At 44.3% G+C, this 15442-nt stretch overlaps 1 protein-coding gene across 3 annotated transcripts in view; it reads right to left on the reverse strand.

Annotated features, from left to right (window-relative positions):
* The window catches only part of Mapre2 (microtubule associated protein RP/EB family member 2), a 166922-nt gene that overhangs the window by 59246 nt on the left and 92234 nt on the right, over window positions 1-15442 (reverse strand). For all 3 annotated transcript variants that reach the window (XM_017803358.2, XM_008853708.3, XM_008853707.3), the window contains one exon: window positions 14532-14659. In XM_017803358.2, the coding sequence (XP_017658847.1) occupies window positions 14532-14659 (128 nt within the window). The remainder of the gene's footprint in view (window positions 1-14531; window positions 14660-15442) is intronic.

The raw sequence follows: 15442 nt of genomic DNA on the forward strand, positions 1-15442 counted from the left end.
ACAGTGCTCAGACAGCCCCGTTGCTTCCCTTCAACATGGTCAGCTGTCCAGGGCTGCTCTCTTCTCTTCTGCAGAAAATTCAGTGTGCAAGCAATCATTGGATCTCTGAGAGGATCCAGCAGACCAGTGAAAAGGGCTTTCAAAGGATTAAAAACTTAACTAATTCATGTGATAGAATTCCTGCATACAAATTGTATAAGGCTGTAGGAAATTGCAGGTAAAGGTGTTAGTATTTTCTTTCCAAAACTTTCCTTCAAAATTGAAGAATTTCTTTTATAAATTAATGTTCCCTTTATTTCAGACTTATATTAAGAGACCTGCAGAGCCACTGGGGCGGGGAGATGGCTCAACAGATGAAGGGTTTGCCGTGAAAGCACAGGAACCTGAATTTGAACCCCTAGCATTTACGTAAAAGCCCGATGTGGTGGCACGCCCACCTGTAATCCCAGCACTGGGGAGGGGAAGTTCTTGGGCGCTCCTGGACCAGGCAGCCTAGCCAATCAGTGAGCTCCAGATCAGTGAGAGACCCTGCTCCAAAACTAATGTGGGAACTGCTAGAGATGACACCCAGTGTCCACCTCTGGCCTGTGCCCGTGTACACACATGAATGCATTCCTATGTGTGTATGCAGAAGCCACCCACATGAACACACAATCTACTGCCTATCCACACATACACACCTACCTGACACAAGCATTCTCGCAGAATGTCATTTAATGGTGGTCAGCCCCAATATAGTGAATCTGATGTCGTATGAAGGTCAGATTTACTATACACACAAGGGAGCCGATATTTAAGAGTATTTTTTGGAAAAATAATTTTCCCAGAAATTCACCACTGTAAATCTGCACTGAAAACTAGAACATTCTTGTCAAGAACACCCTAATCCTCACTCTGCCCTTAGTATCATTGCCAATCTGTGGTTGTCTTATTCAGCCACATCATACCACCCTGATACTTTTGTGTTTAGACTTGTGTCTTAATGTTTTAGGGGGAAAAAACCCACAAACTTTGAACTTGCCTAAAGACACAAAGACTCAGATATCTGAAGGAAGAAAGGAAGGCAGCTGAAGAGCTGTCTAGTTGTGTGAGGGTTAGAGGCGTTTCACCTGCTAATGACTGAGCCCGTGCTGGGCTCTCAGTTTCACACCTCGGTCCAAACGCTCCATTTCTTTTGAGTGACTGAGTGAAGTGCTCATCAGATCTTACAGAAGCACACCCTGCCTTGTGCAGTGCCATTTGGCTTCCACAGGAGAGTCCAGAAAGAAAGAAGAGGAGGGGGGCACCTGGAGCAGGAGGCAGGGATGGTGCTCAGAAAAAATGTCACTGGCCTGGTCGGGAGCCTGACACTGAAACTGGCAGCACTTGTTGCAGAGGCCAGAGTCCGAGACCAGAGCTAAAGTTAGAATCTGGTGTTCCGAACACAAGTCTTTTATCACAAGCAGGAGACAAGTTAAAAGGTACATATGAAATGCATTCAGAAGAGATTCAGTCTTCTTATTAGGGTCATGAAGAAAGTAAGTTCTGGAAAGCCGTGACATTAGGGGATGTTTTTCTACATGTGTTATATTACCTTTTGACTGTTACTGACAATAGGGTTTTGTTGTTGTTTAGACTGTAAAACAGGAAGGTTGAAATGAAGAAAAACTTGAGTTAGAAGAAAGAACTTGAAAAGATGTGAGTTCATGCCTGATGTCTGTGGAAATGTGTAGGAGGCACAGAGATGCCCCTCTGCTTATTAGTGAATGAAAACCCAGTAAACTAAAACTTTCTTCTAGGAAAATGATCCCGCTCTTAAAGAGCCAAGTAACTTAGTTTTCAGAGATCAGAGAGATACAGATGGAAAAAGGAGAAAAAAGCACAAGGGTCGCAAGTTCTAAGTTAAACAGCAGAGACGTGTGTGGTAAGAGTTAGGACAGACCTGCTGCTCAGGAGTTCCGACAGAGGCCCAAGTCGGATGAGGATCAGGTGCTCTCAGGCTTTCTCCTAAGGTCTGGATCCCTCTAGTCAGCAGGCATAGTACAATTTGGGAAGATTACTAGGTAGAGGTAGGATTCAGGACTCTCAGGTAGTCAGAGAAGGAGGCTGATCTCAGGAATCCAGGTTGGGGGTTGGGCCAGCCAGGGATGAAGGCTGGTCTCAGGGATGCAAAGGCGAGGTGGGGGAAGGGACAGGCTTTGGGGGTTCCAGGGGACTAGACTGAGGAATTGGGTTGGTCCGGGTGCAAAGGATCAGGAAGCAGTGGGGAATTTGGGCCAAAAGGGTAGTCCGGAGGTCTGGGGTGCCAAGAGAAGAAATGGGCCAGTGCCCACCTAGGAGGAGAGATGGGGTAGGGGGGCTGGGAGGGTGAATGAGGTTGTGGAGTTAAGGTGCAGAGGGCAGGGTCAAACTTTCCCAGGAAAGATGCTGGCCACAAGAAGGTTGGGGATTGGGCCAGCCAGGGATGAAGGCTGGTCAGCTACCTAATTTGACTAAACACCCACACAAAGGGAGGAAACTCAAGTGTAGTACTGTAACATAACCTAATACACATGGCTGGAGTGGTCACAGATCTTAAGAGAAAACCCCAGAACTCTCACATCGCTAGACTAATGTGCAAAATATGTATCCTTATATTTACAGACAAATATCCAAGTCACCACTCATCAAAGAAGCTCATTTTACAGTAGTCAGAGACTACTACCAAGTACCACAACTGGTCACAGACGGACATCGTCTATGAATTGCCCAGGCCGAAGGGACCCATCTGCAATGCAACCTCTACACCTACGGCTCATGGAACACAGAACAGGGATAAAGAAGAGGACACTAAGGACTCAGTTCTCAGTAATAAAGCTCCCTCATGCAGCGGAGGGCCAAGAACACAAAAGATCACAAACGGCCAAAGTGTAGAGTCAAGAGTCTGCTAAATAATGGTCCTGGGACAGGACCCCTTTATTAAATTTCATCCACCCAAGGCTCAGGGACCATTGTGGAAGAGGGAGCAGAGAGATTATAAGAGCCAGGGAGGATGGGCATGACCATATGGAAACGGAGGCTTACAGGCTCCTGGGAACCTGCTCATATGAGTCTATAGCATAGGTGTCAGCATATACAAGTCCCATGCAAACTCAGGTAGATAGTAACCCAGCATAGCACTGGGAAAATGAACAGCAGACCTCAATCTTATCTAAAGGAATGTTAGCTACTGATTGCTACTAGATGAGGAAGAGCCTATCTTCCTAAAACAAGGGACCTTAGATAGGCTGACTAGATTCAGCAGATGGATTTACACTGGGGAACGGCTGGGGGCACTGACAACACAGTGGGCAGTAACAGGCATGATAGAGTATATGGGCTCCAGTGAGGGGTGGTGTTGGAAGGGTGCCATTTGGGATGGGGGTATAAAGAGGAATAAGATTGAGATGTTCTGTATGAAATACACACATGCACAAATACATGCACGCATGCACAAGAGTTAGGACAGACGTGTGCCCTCTAGAGCTCGAGCAAGAGAAAGCAGTGTCACCACACAGCTAGCACAGGTCAAGCCACCATCATTTTCAGTTTCAAGGATCCTGCCCCAGGTGATCAGGAAGCAGAGAGGAAGGGGCACAGACGGCCCTCAATGGACAGGCATTCTGAGGGAGAGAGGGGCAGAACACACGGGAAGGATGGAGAAGGCGGCAGGTGGGTGCTGCGGGTGAACTGCAGGCTCTGGACGCCATGGAGAGGGCAGCTTGACTTAATGTGGAGGCCACGGGAACCACCACTGATTTCTGGGGGTAAGACTCTAAAGAATGTCTGAGCTGTGTTGTAAGCTCCGATTTTCAGGATGTTTCTGTTTTTTAAGAGCACACTGAATTGAGGGTAAGAAGCCCAACGCTGACACGATTTTCCCCCTCTTCTCAGAGAATTTCTCCTGGGCTTGGTGATTCCTTCTAGGGATAGTTATTCATGCCGGCCACAACAGGAACGCAGATGTGGTAATCCACAGACCAGCTGCAGACTGTTCTTTTGGGGACAGAGGTTCTGCCTCTGGGACTAGGTGCCCTGCTGCCCCTCCCCACTCTAAACCATTCACTTTCTCCTCAGCTATCAGAAGATGGCTCCTCCCTTTTGTCATCCCTCCCAGTCAAGCTCACTAGCTACGCAGGCACCAACGATGTCCCTGACAGCCACTTCCAGGAGGATGCTCTTTTCCCCCACAGCTTTTTGAGAAGGGGCCCAGACTGGAGCCAGTCCAGAAGGCTGACACTGAAGGAGGCCACCAGCAGCCTCAGAGAACTCAGGAGCAGCTGCCACAAAGCCTTCCTTGAACAGTGGATATGTAACAGAATACACTTCTGTAGCGAGTAGGTCTCTTGGTATTTCCCAGGTTCCTCCCAGGACACAATTCTAGTGCTAGAGGGAACTCAAATCAGCATGAAGAAGTAGCATTTACTTTAGGGATCAAATCCTCTGACTCAGCAGAAATGAAAGAACATTAAAAGCCAGGGGAGCAGGAAATGATCTTTTCTGTCTGGCCAGTAAGGGTGAAATCTAATGTTATATCCAACTTTAACGCTGACATATACATCTTCACTAAACTCGACTTCTATAGTTTTTTTAAAGTTCTTCCATGAATTTCCATAAAATATTATCTAGACAAGATGGAAGCAGAGGCCAACCCTCCTGACAGAGACTGAAGAGAAATAAACTGTGCAGGCTTTAATCCCATATTTATGTGTGTCTTACTGTTATATAACGTGGTCATCAAAGCTTATGTGTGTTAAAACTCAAGGGAGAACACACTGCTTGGTAAGGAAAGGACAGACAGAGGCAACTTGCTATCTGTAAGGCTTACGTAATGGTTTCAGGGTGGAAAGAAACCCTAACGTGTGGAAGGTTAGTTACTTTGAGCAATTCAATTATTCTGCTGCTGGGTAATGCAATGCCAACATGCCCAAGCATTTGGCTGTGATTTCTGACCTCTTTTCTTTTTCTCACGTCATATTTGATAAACTGTAAGTTATAAAATAAATTTGGGAAAAAATGGATTAGAAAGACATGTCTTCTTTTGAGGAGCAGTAGGGCTTGGGGTTGCTTGACTTGATCACTATAGCAGTAGAAACTGAAAAGCCCGATGACACCTGAGTCACCCACCACGCGCACACTGCTCTTCAGGGTCGTAAACCCTGTGACAGAAGTGCCAGGCGCCAGCTCTGACCAGAGACCTTGCTCTTCTTTTGCATTGTACTTGAGCAAGCTGGCAGAAATACGTCCAAGAGACTTTTGTAATGAAGACACAAGTCCTAACTGGGCGCAATCTGCATTTTACTGGCACACTGCTGGATCCACAGATCCCGGCACATCATAAGAACGCAGTCAACACCTGCCGGCTGCAGAACTAGATAAAAGAATATGCAGAAAATATGCAGAATCTCCAAACACCTTTACTCAAGACCACACCTTCCTGTCCTCAGCCTGAATCCTACCCATGTCAACAGCCCAGGCCGAATAGCAGCACTTCAATTCAACTCACAATACTCATTAACTGCACCAAATCTCCACATCCATTTGGACAAAGAGCATAACGAGGCTAAGACAATACTTTTCTCGACTGAAATAAACTTGCATTTCTTCGACTATTGTAGCACTTACTACCTGAAGCATTTTGCTGTCTCCAGTTCTCACATACATGTAGATAACTTACATAAGCACTGAACATGCATAGGCACCCGACACCCCCTCTCTGCCTCAAACCTTTTAAAAATATTTTATTTATTATTATTTTACTTTACGTGTATGCCTGTGGTGCCTGCATGTAGGTAAGTGCACCCATGTCGTGCAATGCCCTCGGAGGTCAGAAGAGGGCATCAGATCCCCTGGAACTGGATTGTTAGCCATCATGTGGGTGCTAGGAATCGAACCCAGGTCCTCTGTAAGAGCAGCAGGTGCTCTTAACTGTTGTATTGCTATTATTTTTAAAATTCCTCTTTTGGACAGTTCTTTATAATGATGATGGTGCCACTGGGATGCAGCCTTGTTATGTAGAATGATCATCAAGCATGTCTCTTTGATTAGAACTGAGATATGGACTTCCCCTTTCTCTTCCCTCTGTTCCTAGGGAGGAGTGATGTAGAGGACTTACAGTAAATAGGTTTAGAACAATTAGAAACACACTCATGTGGGCACACAAGAAATCCTCTCCTACATGTAGGGGCCATACATACAGCCATGAACACGCAGGGAGATCAACTGAGAACATGTGGCCTCTGAGCTCTTACCCTCAAATACAAGTAAGAATAGAATACTTGTATCTTGTTCTTTACAGAGTAGAGTTACAAGAACGAAAAGAAACAGTACATATACAAAGCACACTGAAAATGGTAAAGGGACAGAGATGAAAGCTGAAGGGTATGACATCAATACGCCCCGAAGTACAGAAGTGTGAATACCTTCCTGCTTAAGATAATCAGTCATAAAAATGACTGGCTTGAGGTGGACTGTTGCAGATACGAAATATGAAAATGTGCGTTGGAGTCAAAGAAGAAAATGAGATCCCTGGAACCAGCAGCAAAGAAGGGGCACGGATGCCACCCTGAGACCCTCCTGTTTTTCTGCAAACACTGGAAGAGTCTCTGGTTCCAAGACTTTCCTCAGATAAACACAAGGTGCTTAAGTTACCATTAAGTTCAGTTAAGCGACTGTTTTTCCCAAAATTTACACTTTCTATAATAAGTCCAGAGGCTTTAAGCTAAAAGGAGAAAAGGGAAAGAAAAAATAAAAATATGAATTCAAAATAATGTTTTATAAGGAAATATCCATCATGTAATGCAACTGACAGCTTGAGAAAAATAAAAATAACTTTCAATATGTTAGAATGCACTCTTTTATCTTGTTAAGATACTGGTTTTTATAGACCATGGTAAATGATTTCAAAATAGGCATGTCTTCATGTGCTCCAAAGGAAAACATTTTAAACTAAGTATGGTGGCTCACACCTATAATTCCAGCCTGCAGGAGGGTGAGACAAGAGGACTGAGAGTTTGAGGACAGCCTGGGCTACATAGTGAGTTCCAGGCCAGTCTGGGCTATAGAGTGAGATCTTACCTCAAACAAGCAATCAAACCAACCAAAAAACAAAACAAAATAAGACAAAAATAGTATTTTATGCCATGGGTGGTGTGGTATGTGCCTGTAATCCCAGCATTTGGGAGATCACTAAATTCTAACTACTAGACCACAGGGGAAACATATCTGGGGGCCAAGGCAGGAGGATTAAAAGTTTGAGGTCAACCTAAGCTAAACAGCGAGACCCAGTCTCAAAACAAAACAAAATCAAACAAAACCCCAAATCAAGTAAAAAGAAACCCATTATAGAATAGTCAAAGTCAGAAGACAAGGGGCTCCGAAGGCTGCTCAGTTATGTGCCCACCAAATCTGAAACCCTGCAAGTGCTTGACCCCCGCAGGGCTTCCCACACCCTTTCGATGCTCCCTGGACCCTGATGTTGGTGGAGTCAGAGCTGGGGCTTCAGTTAATAGTAGTCTGGCTGTGGTAATCTCATGACTGGAATCCATGCTGTGTTTTCGATGACCCAGCCTCACAGCACCACAGTTTTCTCGAAGCTCACAGTACCACAGGTGGTTTAGGGCCAGGTGAACCTCCGCAGAGTTTGTGAACTAGTGAAATATTCAATCAGAATTTGTGACAAGTGGGAATTGCCCCAGGTAACAGAAAATAATGAGATCAAAGTATAGGGCTTAACTAAGGATACTGCTTCACATAGAGTTCTCAAACCATTTTTATTTTTGGTGATCTTACTAAGCATTCACAATTCACTAGTTTAAGTTTCTGCTAATCTGCCACCATTTTGCTTTGTTCCCCTTAGCTATATGAAGCTATTAAATTCAAAGTGAATGCTTGACTTCTGAGTTTTTGATTAAATGTACACACACACACACACACACACACACACACACACACACACTGCCAGCTTCAATACCATACATTTCTAATGCTCTATTTTCATGTGGCTATTGCTTTTCTTTCTCTTCATCTATGGTGTTGATTCTCTCTCTGAAGGAACTCCAGCAAAAGCTATGAACAGGATACAGGGATGGATCTCAAGGCTAACACAGTCACGCTGACACCCACCCAGTTAGAGACCCCAGAGGCTGGTTTTCTGGAACTTAAATCTATCTGCTGGGCTCCTCCCAAAGCAGTTTGCCGTTCTATGGTTTCCCTATATCTTGTGTAGGCATAGTTGCTTGAAACCAATTGTCACATACTCCTGTGATGAGGTCATCAGGGAAACCAGGTCTCAGAAAAGACCGCATGCTTCATGAACTCAAGGGCTGCACAGTAAAGCGCCTGCCTCGGTTCCTGACGGTAGCTCTAGTCTCAAGGCAAGGTCTCCCCTGGTTGGGGGGGCCGTCAGTTAAGGAAACTCAGCACCCACATGTTCTCCCCACCATCTGGCTCTAGACAGGGACAGCCTTTCTGAAGCATTGCCTGATCTGTGCCCATTCTGTCACTCAAGAATGAGTGCCATGCCCAAAGAATCGAGCGTCTTTTCCACCAGCTCCTTATGTCCCCAACTCCTTTTACTTGATTTCTTCTTTATACACGTCCAGCTCTCTTCAGCACTTAGCACAGTGTGGTTTCTTGACTCTGGTAGGATGGTATTCGGCTATATAGACTTCTTTCAAGGGCCTTAAAGACAATAATCCTGTCCGATTTCTCTCAGGGCTCAGAACATGTTTGCTAAATAAAGCTATGCTAATGTTGAGAACTAGCAGAGTGAAGATGTGTCTGAAGGTTCATGAGCAGCTCTGTAAGTGAAGGTGAGGCACAAGCCTTTCTCCACTGGTATATGGCATTAGAAAAGGCAGCTAAGCCAACAAAAAACCCAGTGCAAAACAGCCTCCACAAACCATTCCCCCGTCCCATCAATTCAAGTTTCCCTTCTATGGAAAAGTGTCAAGATAATGGAGATATACAAAATAAAAAAGAGGGAGAACTGGAGAGTTTAGAACATTACCCACAGTGATGATTCACCCTCAGGCTGGACCACATGTGGCCACCACCCATCTCATTTTTTAGCCCTGTTCTTTTCTAATTATTTGGTATACTGAGACCAAGTAAACAGATTTCAAATTTAACTAAAGTAAAATAAAATTAGGGAGAAAGTACAGCTAGCCAAACAAGAGCCTTCTATACAATACTCTAAGCATGAATATTCCATTCGAGTACAATGGCTTCTCTAATAACTGTAACAGCCTGAGAGAGCTCAGCTTTCTTCCAGAAAATATCATCTCTGATTTTAGAAAGCTAAGTAAACTCTTGGGCTTACAAGACACTGATGGGATACCCTTACTTGGTTTCAATAGGACAGAGTTAGTAAGAACAGCCCTACTAAATTTAGCCCCTCGGCTGACCTCATCACTAACCTGTCTCCTCTGCTGACACAAGAGGGAAGGCACAGGGGACACCATGCTAGACTGGGACCAGCATATTTAACAGGCACAGTTCTGCAGCCAAAAATGGTCACAGAGAACTTGCTACTGTGCTCAGGAATGACCGTCATTAGGGTAAAACCCAGAGGACTTGTCCCTCAGTATCGGGATATCTGATGGCACACCTACACAAAGCCCAGAGCATACTATAAACCGTATTCCCTCCCCCATTCATGTATCCAGATTTGCAAATGTAACTACAACTTCATCAGCCAAATTCAGAAGCTTTCCTGGAAGAAGCAAATACCAGAAGCCTGATCCAACACAAAGCTTGAACCAATGGGAGAACAAACTGGAACGGAATCAAAATCAAATCCTGATCATTTTTCTACCTTTTGAAGAACTGAGCTAAGAAAAATACTTAACATTTTCATCAAAAAATGGTTTCATTCAAATGACATTTAATACTCAGATGCTCAGGAAAGTAACTGAGCTGCTGACCAGCCACAGCTCCAGTGCAGGGCCAGGTGACAACACTGGCAGCGTCCCTGCCCACGCGGACTGCATGCTGGCACCCCGTCAGTGCTTCCTTGTCCTTCTCGGGTGCGGGATGGGGACAGGGAAGATGCACAAGCTTCACAAAAGGGCTGGCTGGGCAAGCTGGATTTGCAGCTCAGACCCAGCTTAGCGGGGAGAAGACCCAGACACAGAAAAACGAGGGTGAGAAGTAAGTCAGAGCAGGCTTGGGGTAGGAGGACTGGGTAAAGAGCGTGGAAGGAATGTAATTCTTCCGGCTGCTGCCGAGCTCCTTCTCTACTTATTTTCCCTCTTTCTTTCCGGACAGTGCATTTCTCCTCTATCACCTTCAACAAGGCAACTCACGTGGCTGAAGCTGTTTTTAGGGATTTAGCACCACACTGTTCACTTTCCCCTTCATCAGCACATAAAACATCTATTAGAGTAGTCTGAACTGGTATTCAAGCAAAAGCACAATGTCCCCTGACCACTCCCCCATAACAGCTCTATAACCAACTGCATGAAAACAGGAAATATGTGTAGCCTAGCCAGTTTGATGGTCCATGTGGTTCCAAGTCCCAGTTCACAGGGGTAAATCCGCTAGACTCCCAGTCCACAAGAGGAAATCTAGGACCACAATTCAAAGCAGATTTAGGTGACCCAGCATATTACTGTATTATTATAGGCAGTACAGAATTGATATGTATATATCAATTGATAGCCTTCCTTCTTTTATACGGCTCAATGCTTTTCCTGAAACAGTTGCTTTTTGTAAGAAGTAAATGCAATCCAAATATATGCATAGAGATACATGACCCAGATTTAATATTCAAAGAAAATGCCCACAAAGTTACACCCTTGTGATAAAATAATACAAGACTAAGAGCAAGCACTTTTCACTATCTTGTAACATAGTAGGTATTTCCAAGTGATCACTCTATCCTTTATTTATTTCTTTGTTATTTATTGTGGAACTAGGAACTGAACCCTGGGTCCTGCATGCACTAGACAAGTGCTCTACCACCCAGCTGTGTTTCCAGCCCAACACCTTTCCTTCAAGGAGTCCTTTAAAAATGTTGACATGGAAGAAAAAAAGATGTTAAAGGTAGAAAATCCTGAAGCATTTTAGACCACAGTTAGTATTTTTGCTCTTTGGGAACCAAGGAAAAGCTGACGTCCGTTTTAACACTGGCTTTGAGGACGATCTGTTAGCTGGAAATAAAAAAGAAAGAGGCAAAGAGACAGGAGGAAGTGTGGGGGGAGGCAACCTGGATGCAGCACAAGTCTCCGAGAGGAGTTATATGACCGTTCAAGAAAGACCAAGTGGGTGACGGTGGTGTGCGTGCCTTCCCAGAGCACACTACTAAAACAAAACACCACACAACAAGCTAAAAGGAACCCAAACAAAAATCAAAGATTGCTATCCAGAAAAAAACGCTATCCAGAAATGCGACCATTTCTGCCTGTGATGTGGACGAATCACTTAGGCCAACCGTGCTTGGATTTGTTCTTACCCTAACAGCACCATCCCAGCTGTCCTCAGTGTCTTCTAGATCAGTAAGGAATATAAACAAACAAACAAACAAACAAATAAATAAATAAATAAATAGAAAGCTCACTTCTTCCTGCTAAATGCCACTGCTGAAGACAAAATTAAACTGTGCCAGAAGGTTTGGGATAATTCAACTTCACTTTTAGTGGTTTAAGGTTTCTCACAAAATGTACTGTTAGCTCTGGACTGCCAACCAAAGTTCCTGGGTTGCTTTATCCGGTGCCAGTGTCCAGGCTCCACACACAGAGGTACTGACTGGGAAGACCCTGGGCACCACATCTCTGCTTTCTCAGAAGCTCCCATGGTACATGATGATTCTGGTCCAGTTCATATTGAGAAAACTGTTGCTTAAGTAAAGACCTGTCCTTCTAGAACAGAGATTCATGTTTGTTTTCCAGTTAGAAACATGTCTCAGGGCAGAAAGGAACCATTCATCTACTTTGTTCATATGAACTAGCAATGCTGTTCTTATAGAAAGGACGTCTGCTTAACAGTGATCAGAAGTGTCCACAGATTTTCACCAAGCCATGCCTGCCAACAGCAATCTCCTGCAAGACAAAGGGGCCCCATGTTTTCAGATGCCTACTTGACTATTCACCAGTGCTACCCACTACTTTGCCAAACTTACCTTCTGGGAAATTTTAATATCTGTAAAGATTGTATATAGTTCTCATCAATATGTACTAGTGTACCGACAAATTCCAATTTGCTGCCATTCCATTTGCTACGCAAACACTGCAAACCCATTGCTTAGGAAACTCCTCATGGGCTCCACATTGAAGGCTCACAACTAGAGTGTTCTAATTCTTTTCCTTATTTCCTTCCTTCTTGTGTCTCTTTTCTTGATAACTAGTCCCATTCCCCTCACCTAAACACGCACACTTCGTGGGTAAGACACCATCTTTGTCTTTTCCTCCTAGAAGTTTTAAATTCTTTTTCATTTATTCCTACTTCTGAGGGAACATGATGTGTCACTCACTGGAAAATAAACACCTTCACAACTGTAGTACACAGTAGAATGTGGCACTAATGAAGGGACTGCTAATAAACTATTTGCTTCTTGGCAGCAAATTAAAAGTAAATACTAGAGAGCTCCACATTACACAGCAATAACAGCACAATGACAGTTAAGTGAGTAGAGATTTGAATTTGAGAAAGATAAGTCAGAGTTGTTCTTGAAAGGAACTTAGGACCATTTCAGTCAGCCAATAATATCCCAGTACACCATCATAATACAAACTGGATTTTGATTCTGTTTCTTTTTATACTGGAGTGCATGTGTGCGTGCGTGCGTGTGTGTGTATTTCAGACAGGGTCTCAGGTAGCCCAGGCTCATACCTGCTATGTTACTGAAGATGACCTTGAACTCCTGATCCTCCTGCCTCTACTTCCCACGTGCTGGGATTCTAGGCATGCGCCATCATGTCCTACATAAACCGATTTTTCTTGAAGGGCAAAGAACTAGTCAGCCAGCACCCACTCCTGACCTAAGGCACAGGACTAGGACTTCATGTGTGTGATTAAGGCCCAGACAGGTGTGAGAGGCAACATACAGGATGCAGACACCCTCACTGTCTTTCCCATGGGGGGAATGATGAACGAAGAAGGGGTCATTAGGGTTAAAAGTTAGTCCTCTAATTCGTTCTGATCTAATCTGGAGCTGAGAAGAGGAAAGTTATAAAAGATGGGGATGCTGGACTCAGACGTGATCTGAGAGTGACACCTGGGGATTTTCCAAATTCTGATTTCAGAGCAGGAGATCTTTTACATGGGACTTCCTGGGAAAGAGCACTCCAATATTAACGTGTCAGCTGAAACTGGGGCTCCTCCATACCTATTATGTCGTCACAAACATATTTCAATAATATGTTCTGTTTCCTAATACCATATTCACACGAGGGCTATGGGCAGAAGAAATCTACTAGTTTACAAGAAAATGCTTAGTTTCCAAAGGAGGACAATTTATTTAACCAGTAAGTGCTCAAAGTCAAGGAAAAATTACTTTAGCATATTCCTCCTTTATTACTGAAATGGAGTCTTTTTATTTTTCAAATTTAGCTCAACATGCATTCCCTCCAGACCTGCATGGTATCAGCTACACTGTTGGTGCAGGCACTGAACAAAATATAAAACACTGGCCTCTCCTTAAGAGTTCTTGGTACCTTGTGGAAGTGGCAAGTGCTGCTCTGGAGGGGTGGGCAGAGTTTGGGGGAAAACCACAGAGCTTGAGGAATTCTTCCCAAAGAGGGTAGTAGGTGAGCCAGAATTTAAATCATGAAGAGCATGTTACCACACACACACACACACACACACACACACACACACACACACACACAAAGGGGTAATCCTCTTAGGAAAGAAGCCTGAAGACAACTATGGGATGCCAGAGGAAAGGGGGCTTTGAGGACCGAGGGTGTTTTGTGGCTCTGAGGCTCAGGGGAGAGAGATGTGGAGGATGGACTTGAGAAGGGTGACATGGAGCCTTGAAGGTCCGGGTCCACTAGGGATTCTGCTGTTTGCTTGGTGGGAGGAGCTGAACCTAGAGTCTTTTTGTTTTAGCCAAGTGCTTTGCCACTGGGCTATACACCCAGCTGGGTTTTATTTTGAAGCCGGGTCCTGCTCGGTTATCCAGATTAGCCTTCAGCTGGTTCTCCATCCAGACAGGTCTGTACTTGTGATCCTCCTGCCTCCCGAACAGCTGAGGTTTGAGGCCTACACAACCAGGTCAAGCTCCATTATATGTCTGAAGCCATAAGTACGGTGATCATGGGATGATGGAAACAAGATGAAGAGCCGGCAGAGGAGGTGTCCTGGGCAGCATGCGCAAGGCAGCTCATCTGCCCATCTGGACGCTCCGTGCTCGTAGGTGCTCACAGACATTTTTCTTCCATATGTTTAGTTATGCCCACGTTTCCCCTTTTAATTATACAGTCATACTTATACATTTAGTTTTTCTTACAGAAAATCTATCATCCATGGCTCATAGAATCACATCCTACGTGACAGCAAACACTAAGTAAATACTAAAGAGACCATATTACCTGAACAAAGCTGCTCCACTTTTGTGTAGTTTAAAGAAACGATGTCATTAACCCATGCGATGATGTCATGCCTGCTCATGGTCTCCTGGGTTATCGAGGTAGAATACACATTGACCGCCATTCCCCAACTGGGAAAACAAACAAATAATTTTATTTACTCACAAGAAAAAATTAACTCAGAAACACAAAAGACGTCTGTTCAAGGTGGGTACTGCTGGCAGGGGGGTTCCCCACACGCTTCTCAAACTGTGGACCTCAAAAGGTGTGGAACTGCACATGCAGGTGGCAAAGATCTGATAACAGTAAAAGGTTTCTGAATTTAACTCAAAATCAAATTTCTAATCAACTCAAGGAGATCTGGGCATCACTGCCGCGTACTGTATCATGAGACATCTCTGGAGCCCTGGGTCTAAACACACAACATGTGCACTTTGCATCACATATGTGTGCTTTGCATTACACATGCTGGCATGCCATGCAAGGCTAATGACCAGCAGCTAAAACACACTGGCTCAGGTTTGAGACTAGCAGTCCTGTTAAACTGCAGTATGCAAACTTTTCTGCTGTTATAGAAACATAAAGGCTTAATTGTAGAAAACACGACTTTCAGTATTTTCCCGTCACTCCTCAGTATGCCCCCTTCGAATTTTATTGTGTTAGACAAACAACAAGACATCCATCTTGTTAGTATGCAATTTTTCTTTCATTTTCATTTGTTTGTTTGTTTTGTTTTGAGACAGGGTCTCACTATGTAGTCCTAGTTGGCCTGGAACTCACTATGTAGGCCAGGCTGGCCTTGAACTTGCATTGAGCCTCCTGCTCCTGCTTTTCTCAATGCTGAGATTACATGCGTGAGTCACCCATATGCAGCTTCATCTTTAATAAATGGTAAAATCACATACATATCAATG

The sequence above is a fragment of the Nannospalax galili genome, unplaced genomic scaffold (genome assembly GCF_000622305.1).
Source record: "Nannospalax galili isolate Female #2095 unplaced genomic scaffold, S.galili_v1.0 scaffold147, whole genome shotgun sequence".
NCBI lineage: Eukaryota > Metazoa > Chordata > Mammalia > Rodentia > Spalacidae > Nannospalax > Nannospalax galili.